This window comes from Sus scrofa, chromosome 14 (assembly GCF_000003025.6).
Source record: "Sus scrofa isolate TJ Tabasco breed Duroc chromosome 14, Sscrofa11.1, whole genome shotgun sequence".
Classification (NCBI taxonomy): domain Eukaryota; kingdom Metazoa; phylum Chordata; class Mammalia; order Artiodactyla; family Suidae; genus Sus; species Sus scrofa.
In genome coordinates, this window is record NC_010456.5 from 49,448,427 (window position 1) to 49,464,222 (window position 15,796).

Consider the following 15,796-nt stretch of genomic DNA (forward strand, 5'->3'; position numbering starts at 1 on the left):
TTTTTTTTTTTTTTTTTGGTCTTTTTGCCTTTTCTCCCTAGAGGGGGGAAAAAAAAGTGTATAGCTTAATGACTCAACATGCATCATGAAATGATTACTGCAGTAAGTCCAGTGAACCTCCATCATCTTGTGCAGATACAAAATGAAGGAGAAACGTTTTTTTTGGGTTTTTTTTTTTTTTTTTTTTTTTTTTGTCTTTTTGCCTTTTCTAGGGCCACTCCCGAGGCATGTGGAGATTCCCAGGCTAGGGGTCTAATCGGAGCTGTAGCCGCCGGCCTGCACTAGAGCCACAGCAATGTGGGACCCGAGCAGCATCTGCAACCTACACCACAGCTCACAGCAATGCCATATCCTAAACCCACTGAGCGAGGCCAGGGATTGAACCCGGAACCTCATGGTTCCTAGTCAGATTCGTTAACCACTGCGCCATGACGGGAACTCCGAAAAGTATTTTTTCTTGTGATGAGAAAGAACTGTTAGGATTTACTCCTAACAACTTTCATGTATAATATATGGCAGTGTTGATTATATTTATTTTGTTTATATTACATCCCTACTATTTATCTTGAAGCTGGACGTTTGTACCTTCCAATTCCCTCCCACCCCCACCCCCGCTTTTGATTACTACAAACGTGATCTCTTTTTCTATGCATTTGTCTGTTTTGAAATATAATTGACCCACAACACTGTGTATTACTGATGCATAACACAGTGTTTGGTATTTCCGTATAATACAAAGTGATCACTACTACTGCACGTGTTTGAATTTTACAATTTCATGGCTTTCGATAAATATACACACCTGTGAAAGTATCCTCATGCTCCTTTGTCCTCCCTTCGTTGTGCCATCCCCAGCCACCCACTGTCCCGGGGCAACCACTGATCTGCTGTTACTGTAGGGTTTGCATATTTTATAACTTTGTGTAAATGGAATCAGAATGTATGCAATTTGGGGAGGGGTCTGGTTTCTCTCACTGAGCATAATTATTTTTAGATTCACTTATGTCTTGTATATCAGCAAGAATTCATTTCCCCTGGAATTCTTGTTGTGGCTCATAAGAACCTGACATAGTCTCCTTGAGGATGCAGGTTCGATCCCTGACCTCACTTAGTGGGTTAGGATCTGGTGTTGCCACCAGGCTACAGCATAGGTGGTAGATGTAGCTTGGATCCGGTGTTGCTGTGGCCACTATTTAGCCTGGGAACTTCCATATGCCACTAGTGCGACGCTAAAAAGAAAAAGAAAATAGTTATTTTCCAGAGTTCCCGTTGTGTCTCAGCAGGTGAAGAACCCGATACAGACTCCATAAGAATGCAGGTTCTATCCCTGGCCTCACTTAGTGGGTTAAGGATCCAGCGTTACTGTGAGCTATGGTGTAAGTTGCAGACGTGACTCGGATCCTGCATTGCTGTGGCTGTGGCGTAGGCTGACAGCTGTAGTGCCAGTTCAACCCCTAGCCTGGGAACCTCCATATGCTGTGGGTGCGGCCCTAAACAAAAAAAAAAAAAAAAGCTTTTTCTTGGGCATGAGACCACCTTCTGTGTGACTCAGATTTGTGATCACTGTGGACATAGCAGTCAGTTTTACATGGTCTTCATACTTCTACCGACCTTGTACCCCTCCATGCTCTCTCTCTGGCTGCATCCTAGTGTATTTTATACTAAATAGCCAACTCATATATAAAATAAAGCCAAGAAAATAAGGAACCAGGAGTTGAGAAGCCCAGTGGAACAGACATGGGCGTGTCACTTCCTTTTCCAGGGGGCCAGAGAAAGGTGTTTCCCCCGCTTCCCTCTGCTTGCTGTCCTCAAGGGGCAAGTAAGTAAACCATCAAGCCGAGGCTGGAGAGAAGTGTGGAGGCTGGCACTGCAGCTGCCTTCCCCTTTTTAGAGGTTTTGCCATTTTCCCTCTGCCAGAATGGCGCCAGGTAGTTACAGAAACGAATCCACTGACAGACTTGAAAGAGCAGTGGTTTTCTGCCAGAGGCAGTCAAGCCAGTTCATCTCAAGGTGAGCGCGCTGTCCCAGCAGCTCTTTCCTGAGATCGCTTCCTCCCCACGCAGCTGCAGGACTGCAGCCCCTTCACTCCTGGGCTGCCTGGGTCAGACGGACGCATTAGACCCATGGTCCTTCCAGGCCTACCTTCTGTTTTGGTGCTTCCAGAGGTGAGTGTGCCGGTGTGGGCGTGTGTGTGTGTGTGTGTGTCTGTGTCTGTGTGTGACATGTAGCATACTGTACCCTCCCGGCCAGGGTCCCCACCAGTGCTATGGTCTAAACATTCACTCCAGTTGGATTGATAGTGTGCTGCAGCCTCTGTGTGGTAGTTTCCTTTTTTGCATAAATTATATTTTTCAAATTTAACCTGTCTTTTTTGCTGTATAAAGTGTTGTCTTATTTTCAGCAGCCCTCATATTCAGAAGCTGAAACTTTTTTCATGTGCTGGAGCTCTCAGATACTCTGGCTGTTTCCCCTGGGTTTTCTCTGCTTCCCTTCAGAGTTCTCTTAAAGCAGCTATCGGGCAGACCTGGCGGAGACCTGAGAGTGCTCCAGGGTTTCTGTTCAGAGCTTGGTGGAGAACAGCTGCCCTGAGGGGAAGATAGCCACACAGTGCTGCTCTGGGCAGTGGGCACGATGGTCCCAGGACAGGAAAGTGCTGCTCACAGAGCCATCAGTTCTTCATGTCTGGTCCAAATGGAGGGTCCTGAGGGTCTGGGGTATTGACTGAAGAGGATGGACTCAAAACCAGCGTGGCCACCCTGTCCTATGCTTGTTTGTGTGGTAGGAGTGTCTTAGGAGGCAGGGGAGGGGCTGGAGGGCCTGTCCCTGTGCCTTACAGATAGTGGCTTCTTAATCTTCACAGTTGGGTGTGTTTTTTCATTTCATGTATGAGAAAATTGAGACTCTCCAAGTTAAACTGTGCCCATACCTGTAGCTGTAAGGAGCCACCCCAGGTCTACGGGACCCTAAACTCCACAGTACCTCCCACACTGCTCTGTAGCTTTCATACCAGTAAGGGAGTAACTTGGACTCAAGGCGGAGGAGTGCCCTTGAGAGCTGTCCCCAGAAGCTGCAGCAGAGACTGAGGGGCCTTTGCCCAAGGAGGACTGGAAGGGGTCCTGTTGGGAGTCAGAGCTGCTCCCCTGGGCCTTCAAGACCCGCTCCACCCAGAAGATACTGTGTACGTCTGTTTCAGATTCTGAGTACAAGAGCAGTAACTTTGTCCTAAGAATAAACTGAAGGAGACTGTCCCGGATTTTCCTCCCTTGGACCCTCACCTCCTGGAGTGGCTGGGGGCTGATGTGAGGGCACACTTCTGACCACCTCACCCCAAGGCCTCCCCAGGGCACCCACCAGAGAAGGTGCTGCTTGGATCACTGAGTCTCCTTTGGTCGAAATTGCATTTTGAGAATAATAACCTCTGCCGAAGCTCAATGAAATTTAGAAAAGGCAGAGCTAGCTCTTAAGCTGCTAATAAAGCTGCACACATAATGTGAAATTTCCCATCTTAGCCTTTTTTAAGTCTGTGATTCAGTGGCATTAAGTTCATTCATGTTGTGCATCCATCACCACTGTCTAGTTCAGAACTTCCTGTCGTGCCATTAGCAGTCATTCCCTACCCCCATCCCCCAGCCCCTGACGACCACTCTCCTGCTCTGTCTCTGGATGTCACTGTTTTGGATGTGTCATATAAATGGGGTCATGTAACATGTGGCCTTTGTGTCTACGTCCACTCAATAATGTTTCAGGGTTCAGCTTCCCCATAGCCTGTGTCGTTCCTTTTGATGACTCACAACTGCTCCCTTCTCTGTATGTTTCCCATTTGGTTTATCCATTTTTCGGTTGGTAGACAGTGATGGGGTTCCCACTGACCAGCTGTTGTGCTGTGAACACTCCTGTGCGGGTATTTGTTTCCAGATCCATTTTCAGTTCTTTTCTCTATGGACTTGCTGGATCACACAGTGCTTCTGGCTTAACTTACAAGGAACCGTTCCCCTTCTCCTGGCAGCTGTGCCATCTCACACTCCCAGCATGGCGTCCTCTCTGCATCCTCACCAGCATTTGATATTTCTGGTTTTTAGGATTTCTGTGCACCCTGGTCGGTGTCATTTTAATTCTGATTTGTGGTTCTCTGGCACTGAGCTGTCAGCTTCGGAGAAGTGTGTTCAGGTTATCTGTTAATTCTCACTTTTGGGCCATTGGATTGTTTGTTGTTGAATTGTAGGTTGTTTCGGTTTTCATGGAAATTTTCAAATATACACTAAAGTGATGAGAAGAGTGGAATAACACTCTGGTACACATTCCCAGCCCCAGGTTCATCCGCCACAGCTCTTACTCTGGAGCCCCACCTGGCTGATTCCCAGTGTCATCACACATTTGGACAGAGTTTGAACTTCCCAGTTGAATCATGTTTAGTTTTACATGGTTGATTTGCTTGAATTATGGTCTGTACAAGGCTGGAGTTCCCATTGGGGTGCAGTGGATTAAGGATCTGGTGTGCATGAGGTGCGAGTTTGGTCCTTGGCCTAGCGCACTGGGTTAAGGATCCAGTATTGTCACAGCTGTGATGTAGGCTGGCAGCTGCAGCTTGATTTGATCCCTGGCCTGAGAACTTCCATATGCTGCAGGGGTGGCTGGGAAAAAAAAGATCCTGGAGTTCCCATCTTGGCGCAGCAGAAACAAATCCGACTAGGAACCATGAGGTTTCAGGTTCGATCCCTGGCCTCGCTCAGTGGGTTAAGGATCCGGCGTTGCTGTGAGCTGTGGTGTAGATCGCAGACTCGGCTCAGATCTGGTGTTGCTGTGGCTGTGGTGTAGGCTGGCAGCTGTAGCTCCAATTGGACCCCTAGCCTGGGAACCTCCATGTGCTGCAGATCCAAACAAGGTTGACATTGCATTTGAATAATATTCCTCTTTTAAGTCCATTTTAATCTTAAAACTCCCCATCCTCTTTTATTCTTTTACTTTTGCTTTGTCTTTGGAAGGAACTGGACCATGTGTCCCTTAGTGCATCTACATTTTAGGTTTTGCTGATTACAGCCCTACAATGTTGTCCCTGCTTCAACAGCAGTAGAGTTCGATCTCAGTTCAGAGTTTTGGCAGAAGTGTGTCGGCTGTGGAGTTATATCTGTCTGTCCAGGTAGAAGGGAGTGGGGCCAGTCGCTGCGCTAATGATCATGGCTGCCAAGAGATGCTGCTCGGTCCATCACTGGAATTCCTCCTTTTAGACAGACATTTTCATCACCTCTTTGGCCTTGATGTCCAGTCTGGGCGGGAAGGTTCTGTCTAATGCTTGGTTCTGCCCTGGTTACCCAGTGCTCGGGGTCGTGAGCGAGTCCAGCTGGGCTGGGTGGGCCTCGTGGTGGGACGTCCCGGCCATCTTGCTTCCAGCCACCTTTGGTCTTGGGGTTGGTGGTCCTGCCTCCTGGCCACACCCTTGGGTGTCTGGGGACCTCTGCAGAGAGTGGTGCCCAGACCAGCCGGGGGAGGGCTGAGTACCTTTCGCCTTGAAAAGCTTTTGCAGGTGATTCTGGTGCACAGAGAGGATTGAGGGTCCTTATTGGAACTCCTTTCTGCTCAGGGGCATAGGGTGCGGGCCTGTGTCTTCAGGGTCACTGTCCACCCTAGGCTGCCTTCCCTAGCATCCTTCCTTCCCTCTTCCTGCTTTACACACAAATCCCAACACGGACATGGTGAGGAGTGGGCCTCAGACTCTCCCCGGACACCTGCCGTCTCCCCCCACCCCCACCTGAAGTGGAGCTTGGCTAAACTTCAGAAAGGGGACAGAGCCAAGGTTCCCATGTCTGCACCCTCAGATGTGCAGCTGACGCGGGCCTGCTGGTTCCTCTGCCGCCTCCCTGAGTACCAGCAAGCTGCTGCGTGCTCCTCCCAGGACGTCTGTCATCAGTCACTCCCTGGAGCAGTAAGAACTGCCTCCTGATGGTTTTCCTGCTCTTTTAGACCCTGCATCTCCCCTCTGGACTGCCCCCACCCTGAGATTTCCAGACACCCTCCAAACCTGCCCTGTATGTACTCAGGGATGAGGCCGTGAGGCTCCTGGGCAGTGGTTTGTTTGTGGCTCCCTCCTACCTCCTGAGGTGGCCGTGTTCTCGCTCACGGTCAGGACCTGCCATGGCAGCTCACACGGCGGGAGGAAGTGGTGTGTGCGTGCGTGCTACAGAGATGAATCATGGGTTTTGGCTTTTTGCCTTGTACCCGTAAAAGTGGCATTTCCTTAAATAGATCAGAGCCTAAATAACTAAGGAAGATGTGTTCGAGGTTGTATTTTATGGCCCTTAATTAAAGTTCTGACAAATGAAAACATTGTAAGATGTTTTGTGACATATTTGCCGTCTTATTCTGTTGAAATTTATGCAATTCTTTGGCTCTTGTACTCCCCCGCCACCCCTCGGTGCACAGAGGGGGAGCCCCCACCTGCTGTATGGAAGGTCATAGGCGCAGGGCGGCCAGTGTCCTGGGCTGGGGCCCCGTCCACTGAGGGCAGTGAGGGGCCAGCGATTTCACAGCTGGGGCTGAGCTTTCTGAGGTGAGAAGTGAGCAGAGGTTTGGGTGCAGTCAGAACCCTCTGCCACAGGTCACCGTGGACGCTTCCTGCATGGAAGGATGGGCACCTTCAGGTGAAAATGGGGCAGAGCACCTCATTTGAGTCTGTGCTCAAGGCTTTTGTGAACTTTTGCTCTGGCTCATCCCGTGGTCCTCTTGTTATTGTCCAAATCTAGACTTCTCTTGTGCGGTAGGAAAGCCCTGAAAAGACTTGGGAGCTCAGTGCAAAATCTGAATTCATTAACTAGCAACTTGCATTGTAATTACTCTGTTTCTTATTGATTGATTGATTGATTGCTTTTTAGGGCCACACTTGCAGCATATGGAGATTCCTAGGCTAGGGGTTGAAGCAGAGTTACAGCTGCCGGCCTATGCCACAGCCACAGCAATGCAGGATCTGAGCCACGTCTGCAACCTACAGCACAGCTCACAGCAATGCCAGATCCTTAACCCACTGAGTGAGGCCAGGGGTCGAACCTTCAACCTCATGGTTTTTATTTTTTATTTTATTTTTTGTCTTTTTGCCATTTCTTGGGCCGCTCCCGTGGCATATGGAGGTTCCCAGGCTAGGGGTTGAAGCAGAGCTACAGCTGCCGGCCTATGCCACAGCCACAGCAACACGGGATCCGAGCCGCGTCTGCAACCTACACCACAGCTCACAGCAACGCTGGATTATTAACCCACTGAGCAAGGGCAGGGACCGAACCCGCAACCTCATGGTTCCTAGTCGGATTCATTAACCACTGCGCCACGACAGGAACTCCAACCTCATGGTTTTTAGTTGGATTCGTTTCCACTGCACCACAATGGGATTTCCTGTGTCTTCTATTTTAGTTTAGTTTAGTTTTTATTTTATTTTAGTATTTTTTTGTCTTTTGTCTTTTTAGGGCCACACCGTGGCATATGGAAGTTCCCAGGCTAGGGGTCTAATCGGAGCTGTTACTGCTGGCCTACACCACAGCCACAGCAACACCAGATCCGAGCCACGTCTGCGACCTACACCACAGCTCACGTCAATGCCGGATCCTTAACCCACTGAGCGAGGCCAGGGGTCCAACCCTGCAGCCTTATGGTTCCTAGTTGGGTTCATTTCCGCTGCACCACGACAGGAAATCCCATGCCTCTATTTTAAAAGAAAACTGTTTTTCCTCTTAGAAAGCTTGGCATCACCTATGAGGAGTGAAGAGATTCCTCCCTGTTAGTGTGCATGTTCCTCTCAAAGCAGCATGGTTTGGGCTGTACGAGTGGTTTGTTCTGAAAGGCTGGCTGGCCTACACCAGAACTGCAAAACTGTGGGGATCGAGTTGGATGGCAGGAGGAAGGCCCTCGACCCTTCATCCTCTTGTGAGAGATAGGCACTGGCAAACAGGACCCTCCTATGCACTGAAGATGCCGCTTGCTGCAGTTCTAGACAAAGCTGTGGAAAGCCTGTCAGTGAGAGCTGTGAGGCCAGGACAGGTCTGGCCATGTGGTTGTGGGTGCCCATGCCCTCGCAGCCTGCTTGCTGTGATTGATGGCCACCCGGATGCCGGGGTGCAGGGGGTTTTCAGGCTTCTGTCCTCTCCGAAGCTCCAATACTGTGAACCCTCTCCCCGGCCCCAACACCCTCTTCCTTTGACTTCTGGGTTTGTCACACCCATCAGGCCTTCCCCTGTGTCCTGTTGAACGTGACTGTCTCCTGTGTGGCCCTTACACTGTGGAGCTTGGTCTCAGGCCTCCCACCCTCTCAGTATCCACCCTCTCAGTATCTGCTCCGGCCACCCCGACAACCCCCCTCCACCCCCCAGCCCCATCTGCAGGTGTCCAGTCAGCACCAGGTGCCTCCCTGGGCATCTCAGAGCACTGTGGACGTAGCTCTCAGGAGTGGGCCATGCGTCACTAGATGCCCTTGGTGTCCCATTCTGCCACCTGAAACCATGGGCTCTCGTCCTCCCCACAGCTAGTCAGTCCCCAAGTCCAGTTTGCTTCACACCAGAGTATCTGTACTGTCACTTCCTCTCCCCACCTGCTGCCCAACATCCCCTGCTCCCAGCACAACCACACCTGTTGGGTCCGCCTGCCAGGCTCTGTCCTATGAGTCGGGCTGGGCCCCAGCTGACCACTCACCATGTGGGGAATGGAGCCCCAGACCAGCCTTTCCTAGGCCTCCACCTCTGGGCCTCAGCATGTCTCACTGGGTGTCAGCACCCTGGCTCCTTCCCTAAGGCCAAGGTCCCCTTCACCACCCTGGAAGGAGGCAGCTGTTGGGTCCTCACAGGCCTGTGGAGACGGTCCACATGGGAGGCCCATCACCCCGGCCAGAAAGCACTTCCATGGCATTGGAGTTCCTTTGAGATGAACTGTCCTAGAGCTGTTGCCCCTCTCACCTTGAGTTTTGGATGATTTTGAGGTGACTCGTTCCCTGGGCCACTCACCCACATACCACATGGGTCATCCCTGTTCTTGTCTGAAGGCCCTGGTGGGTGGCCGGGCCACAAGTCAGCAAGCAGATCACTCCATTCCTTCAAGAGGAAGTTCTTCCCCAGACCTCACTCTGCTGGATCCAGGCAGAGGGCAGGGGAGCAGATGGGGAAGAAGGCGGGAGGCCTCATTTGCCCCAGGTCTCCATCATTGAGGAAACATGGTGGGGCCCTGGTCCCCTGTGGTCCTGGTGTGGGCACAGCCAGTGGGAAGCTAGGTGAGTGGGAGGGGGTATCTCCTGTGGGAATGGCCATTTCTCTGGCAATTCCCTAAAGTTTTGTACCTTTCCATGCATTTATTCGTATGAATCCTATCATTTTATTACGGGCTATAACAGCCATGACATTCAGAACACAGGTAGGAGGTGAGGGGAACTTCCTCACCAAGCCGTTTAGCCTTGGAGATCAGCATTGTCATTTGTACACTTTTCTGTGTTCTGTCTGTTACTTCGTAGTAGGTGGATTTTTGGCCCTGAACATTAGAAACACTTAAGTAGACTGTGAGTTGGGAGCAGAGGGTACAGGCCTCTCTGACTGCACCACACTCCCCTGTTTCAGGCCTGGCTCCTTCCCCAGCATCCTCTGTGGGCTGACCAGCCAGGCTCCTCCAGCTTGTAAAGGTGGGCGCTGGTCTGGACTGAGGTTGTTTTGATTTGGAGGTGCGGTCATCATTGTGCATGAAACTCGCTGCCCTGGGGCTCCAGGCCCTATGTCTCCTTGGGGTGTTTTGTACACGAGGAGCTGTAGGTTCCTGTCCAGAGGAAGCTGGGATGCCGTGTTCCCACAGCCTTTGCCGCGGGCCCAGTGAGGCCAGGCACGTAGCGGCAGGAAGTGGAGGCTTGTTTTCCTCCAGACGTGCATGTGACCCAGGGGCAAGGTTGGGGGGTCGGCAGGGCTCAGATGCATCATGAAGAGGCTCCTTGCCACGCCGTCCGCATGGCGGTGCCAGTGTTCTTGCTTTTGCATCAGGGCCCTTGGCCATGAGGATGAGGAGGACTGCGAGCTTTGGATGTTCAGCTGTGTGAGAAATCACACAGACCAGCTCTGTGACCTGAGCCTCCTCCCGGAAAACACTTTGGTGTTGGTGAGAATTCAAGTGACACACTTACCCATAGGATGCTTGGGACGAGGGTTCTGTCCCCGTCCTTCCTGCTGCCAGCCCAGCACCTTAGACAGGCGACTTCACTTCCCTGGATGCCCCCCAGCTAGCTGCTTCCTGAGATTCAGATGAGATCAAAGTGTCAGGTTTCTGTGGCAGTGACATCATCGCCCGCCAGAGAGGAGGCCCTGCAGGGCGGCCGGCCTGTTGGGAATGTAGCAGGGGCTGACTTGGACTGTGTCTTCATGGCCGGAAGTGTGGGGACCACTGAGGCAGGGGCTGCCTGGGCCTCTTCTTGTGGGGGTTGGTGAAGTCACTAAGTGGCTGGCAGTGCACTTAGATGGCAGCTAGGTGAGTTAGCACTAGGGCCATCACAAGCTTACTGTGACCTTTCCCTGTGACAGTTGGCAGGTTTGCACTCGTTTGTGCCTTAATCTGGTCACTCTCCTCACCATAGTTTATGAACCACGCCTCTGGGCCGGGTCAGCAGCGACCAAGGGACATGACCTCCAGGATAATTGCCTGCAGAACTGCTGCCCTTTGGGAGGACCATAGTTGAGCAAAAGTCCCCAGAGGGCAGTGTCCTGGGTGCCTGTAGTCAGGGCCAGAGGGTTCCCTTTGGTGACAGAGCTTGTGGAAGGTTTGGTGCATCACCTACTGCGTTTGTGAGGAGACTCCCCCCAACCCCCAAGGCATGAGGCTGGACAAAGATGGCCTTGTCCCCACCCTCCCCTCGGCCCTCCTTGGTGTCAGGACCAAACAGGTTTTTTGGGTGGGTGGGTTTTCAGGGGTGACAGACTGTGTAGAACTCCCTGCAGATAGGCACAGTATTGCTCTGTGACTGCTGCTCCGGGGGTGGCGAGAACCGGCAGCCAGAGCTGGTGGCCTGTGTCTGGGAGCAGAGTCATCTAGAAATCGGACTTATGTGCTTAGAACCTGCATGAAACAGGAGGTGCTGGGGGTCTGTGGGTGCTCTCTTTTTCAGTTTGTGGCATTTTCAAAGTGTATAAATTTTTAAATTTCATTGTGGAATTTCAGCTTCAAAAGGGTTCTTGTTCCCTTGGGCCAAAACTCTTTCAGTTGAGAGTTTGGATGACTCAGATTTGTGCCACCGTAGTAGCAGTGATCTGGTGGGTGGGGTGGGAGCCAATCACCGGCCCTGGGACCTGGCCTCCAGCCTACTGGGCTTTCTCCAGGGGCTCGCCATGCCCGGGCTCAAGGCCTCCTCTGCCCTCCTCGGCTGTCTCTGGAGGATCCCGCAGCTGTCTCTGTGTTCCTTACGTGTTTTCCTTCTTTCCTTTTCAGAATATCGACATCACCAACTTCAGCAGCAGCTGGAATGATGGGCTAGCCTTCTGCGCTCTGCTGCACACATACCTTCCTGCTCATATTCCCTACCAGGAGCTGAACAGCCAGGATAAGGTAAGGCCACGAACGGGCCCAGCTCCCAGCATTCACACCCCAGTGGCCTGCCTCAGGTGACGGCCATCCCAGGCAGCTGCCGGTCCTCCTAGGGTGACAACATTTAGGGTCGGGGCTTGGTGAGGAGTGCTGCTGCAGGCCTGAGTGGTCCGGGTAGCACCACCCACACACGCCAGGCCAGTGTCCTCCACATCCATCCAGGACCAGCCAATGGCACAGCCCCTGCCCAGAAGGGCCCTGGGAAGGTACCCAGACCCAATCCTCCCTCTCCCCACCACCAGCTCCTCCTGCCCTTCAGACGACCTTCAGAGATCCCTTGGGAGGGAACGATTTCACAAGTGTTTCTTACTAGCTTCGAGGGTGTCCAGGCAGCTTAGGGCGAATGTGCAAGAGGTGCCCCTTCTCTGTAGAGAGGAAAGAACAAATGAGGGGGTGTCACTCCACAGCTGGCCATGAGAAGGGCAGGAGGGCCCTGTGGGGAGGTGGTCAGCATGTGGCGGGCACGGGGTGCATGCAGGCTGGTGCTCGGGCCAGTGCTGGGCGGAGACGTGTGTCCGTCTGTACCAGGCCACCCTTCCCTGGCTCACCTCATCCATGCACTCACGGGGTTTCTTTTACAGAGAAGGAACTTCACCCTGGCCTTCCAGGCAGCTGAGAGTGTCGGCATCAAATCCACACTGGTGAGCCCACGTCCCCAGGAGGGAGGTGTGACAGACAGGGAGAGCTCCCTCATGAAGAGAGACCTTAGGAGGCTGCTGGGTGGGGTGCAGATGGTCGCCCCAGGGCCCTTCATGCCTCACATCAAGCACCCCCAGGAAGTGCCCTTAATTGGGGGGGGTCAGAGGCACATTTTGGCAGGTCTGCCTGCCTGTGTCAGAGCAGAGGGAGGGCAGATGGGGCCCCGGGACACCTCTCAAGGGCACCACCCTGAGGCTGCACTTGTGCAGGAAAGGAGCCAGAGGAAGCTGGGATTGGGTTGCCCTTAGGCCTGTGCCCAGCAGCTGTAATAGCTCAGGACAGACATGCTTCTGTTCTCCTGCCTCATCACCAAGTCTGACTTTCTGGGAGAAATACTGCATCCAAATGCAAAGCCAGATTTTCCACACCCAGGGACACATGAAGTAAACAGTATGTGGGGTTGCATGGCTCGGGGCTCCACAGAGTGAAGGAACCCCACAGGCCCAGGTCAGGGACGCCCAGGGCCACCTCCCACCCCAGGGTGCCCATCTCCCTGCCTTATAACAAGTGGTAACTATGAAGAAGTATTTGTACTCATCTTTACTCTGCAGACATGTTCATGGTGTTTGTGTTGAGTCCCGTAAACGTGGTTTTGAATTGGTTTTGAATTCATAGAAATACGTGTTTTTGAGGAGCTTCTATTCAATTGTATGTAGAAGTTAGTCATTGAAATATTTTCCATTATTGGACATTTCATATCACATGTAAACTTCTAATACATAAAAAGCAGGCAGTGTCCGTCCATCTCCCCCACCCCCCCGCCCCATTGAGATTCTTCTACTGAGCGTGCATATATTCTTTTTCTCCACCCTGCTGGCTCTTGTGGCCCATTCATGTCCTACACCCATGGGACTCCTGGGGGCAGTGCCCTTCAGTCCTAGATGTTGCTCAGGGACCAGGGGTCTCTTGTGGGGGCCTCCTGGGCACACCTCACAGCCCAGAGCTCCCTATTCACTTTCCCGAAGCATCAGCTGACATCTCCCAGACCATGTCATGCAGGATATGAGAGTGGGGTGTCCTGGCTATCGGGTCCACCCACCATGGTGCAGGTGTGGGTCTGGGAGCCTTGGCCCACAGGCTATCCCAGGCGGTGCCTGGTGAGAAGCACTCTCAAAGGTGACACGGGAGAAGCAGGTGGGGAGGATATCCCCAGAGAAGACGTGCCTTCCAGCCTGGGGCTGTGGTGGGTGCAGGGGTAGCCTGGGCAGGTGGACAACTCGGGAAGATGCTGATGCTTGGTAGGGACGGAGCCAGAGTCTTGCCCTCTGACCTGCGTGATCAGGCTCAGGCAAAAGTCCTGTGAGGGAGGCCCTGCCCAGCCCAGAGCCACAGATCCAGTGATGCTGTGGCCGGGAGGCATCCCAGGCTCTGACCAGCCTTTTCCTCTTCTGGCAGGACATTAACGAGATGGTGCGGACAGAGCGGCCGGACTGGCAGAACGTGATGCTGTATGTGACAGCCATCTACAAGTACTTCGAAACCTGAGCCCAGAGGCCCCGCCATCGCCTGGGGCCCCAGGGCCATTGCTCCAGCCTGCGAGCTTTCAGCTACTCTACAGCTGCACCGCAGCCTGTGGGCCTCACCCCCGAGGGAGGACTCGGCCTGTGTGGCCCTCGCTCAGGCTGGGCTCCTGTCCAGCCAGGGCTCCGCACACACACTGATTTGCTGAAGAGAGCCGTGTCACCGCTGCGGGTGGGAGAAGGGGCCTCATGCATGGGCAGCTCACCAGGTCACGGAAGCGTTCGCACTTAGAACAGGTCCCTGCCTCCCACCCATGTGACAGGGCGTCCTGGCCAGCAAGCAGAGACCCATGCTCCCCGCCCTCCCGCTCTGCTACTGTGCTCACGCGGAGACTGGTCAGGGCTGTCCTCTACTCCAGGGCTTGGAAACCCAGTGCCAACCTTAGGCTTCTGGACAATGGAATTTTTCATAAGGAGTTCTTTAGTTAAAATGTTTTTTCTTATGAGCAATATTAGGGGGAAATAGCTCCTGTTCTTTTAGCACCAAAGTTAAATTGTTTTAGCATAGCGATAAAACACAAAATCTGGATGTGAGGTGATAAAAGCCAAGAGCGATGTCAGAAAAAAACAGGAGATGAAGCTGAACAGGAGAGAGGCCGGGGTTGATTTCAGCCACAGTTGCTTGGCCTTGGCCCTTCCAGGCAGGGTGGAAGAAAGTGCCTTAGCTCGCCCTTTGGGGCAGGGGCTTTGGGACGGAGCCCACCTCTCCCATGTGCCTGTTGCAGCCACCGGTGCTGGAACCATGTCCAGACCTGCTGCTTACAGAGCACAAAGTAGCAGGAGGAGGAGCTGCCACCCCAGAGGCAGAAGCAGGGTGTGAGGAAGGGCTCTGCGCTTGAGCAGGTGCTTCCAGGCCAGCCCAGATCAGAGCCACCTGGGAAGCACCCGATTTCAGCTGCAGAAGGAGCAACCCAGCAAGCAGCACGCAGCCTGAGCTCACGGGAGACCCCAGTGAACTGGACACCTGTCCCGGCCCCTCTGCCATGCCTCAGTCCTTGCATCTGTGGCTCCGTTGACGGGTACCCTGTGCTGTCAGCTGAGTGGCTGTCAGAGGAGTAGCATTGCTTTTCAGTGACTCTCCACTCGGCTTTTCTCTCTCATCTGCCCTTGCGGCCTGGGCGCCTGTCTGGACCCTGTGTGCCTGACCTGCAGTCACGTTCTTGTCTCTTGACATGGGTGGGGGTCCTCTTTTGTCTAGTGGAGACTCCCCTGGGTCTGCATCCGCACTGCTGCCCCTTCCAGGTACAGTGAGTCCACCCTGGCAGCCCTTGCTGCAGGGCAGGTGGATGTTGCTGGCATTCTCTGGAGGAAGGTGGCCACTGCCAGTGGCGTGAGCCCTGGGGTCGGTGACAGGGCGGAGAGTGGCCTTGTGGAGGGCCTCCTGGGAGCCCAGCCCCTCTCTCTGACAAGAGGCCATGCAGCTGGGCTGCCCACGATTTTCACGTGGATCCACAGTTGAGAGGATTCCAGAAGCATGACTTATCACTTGTAACACTGTCAGCTTTAAGGGGAGATCTGGATGGTCACATGTACCTGGAAGTGCTGGGGTGCTGTTGGTCCAGTGGCAGGTGCTGAGAAGCCTCCAGGGAGTCATGCTGCCTCCTCCCGTCAAGCACAAGCTTTATAGCAAAAGGACTGGTGTTGTTTTCTCCACCATGGGCTTCTGCAGATGCTTCTGATGATACTTTTTAATATTGTTCTATTAAATATTCTTGAATGTATTAAAACTGTTGGAACGCATCAGGCTCGGGCTTTTCGGGCTCCTGTGAACAGAACCCTCACCGCCTCGGGGACTGACTGTGGCAGGGAGGGCGCCTGATCTGGAGCTCATGGGCCAGGAGATAGTGGGGGGACCTGAGTGGGAGGCATCTGGGACGGCTATGGTCTGGGCAGCCCTGTCACCATGAAGGTCCTGTGATGGGCACCAGAGCCCCAGAAGTACCGCCTGAGCTGTCCCCGAAAACAGAAGCCCCTGTGTCCCCCACTTGTAGCCCAGA

General features: G+C 53.2%; 1 protein-coding gene across 12 annotated transcripts in view; it reads left to right on the forward strand.

The window, feature by feature from the left end:
* SPECC1L (sperm antigen with calponin homology and coiled-coil domains 1 like) overlaps positions 1-15,539 on the forward strand; it is a 131,029-nt gene extending 115,490 nt beyond the window's left edge. For all 12 annotated transcript variants that reach the window (XM_021073804.1, XM_021073802.1, XM_021073799.1 and 9 more), the window contains 3 exons: positions 11,425-11,541; positions 12,162-12,221; positions 13,675-15,539. In XM_021073804.1, the coding sequence (XP_020929463.1) occupies positions 11,425-11,541; positions 12,162-12,221; positions 13,675-13,764 (267 nt within the window). In that variant the 3' untranslated portion in view covers positions 13,765-15,539. The remainder of the gene's footprint in view (positions 1-11,424; positions 11,542-12,161; positions 12,222-13,674) is intronic.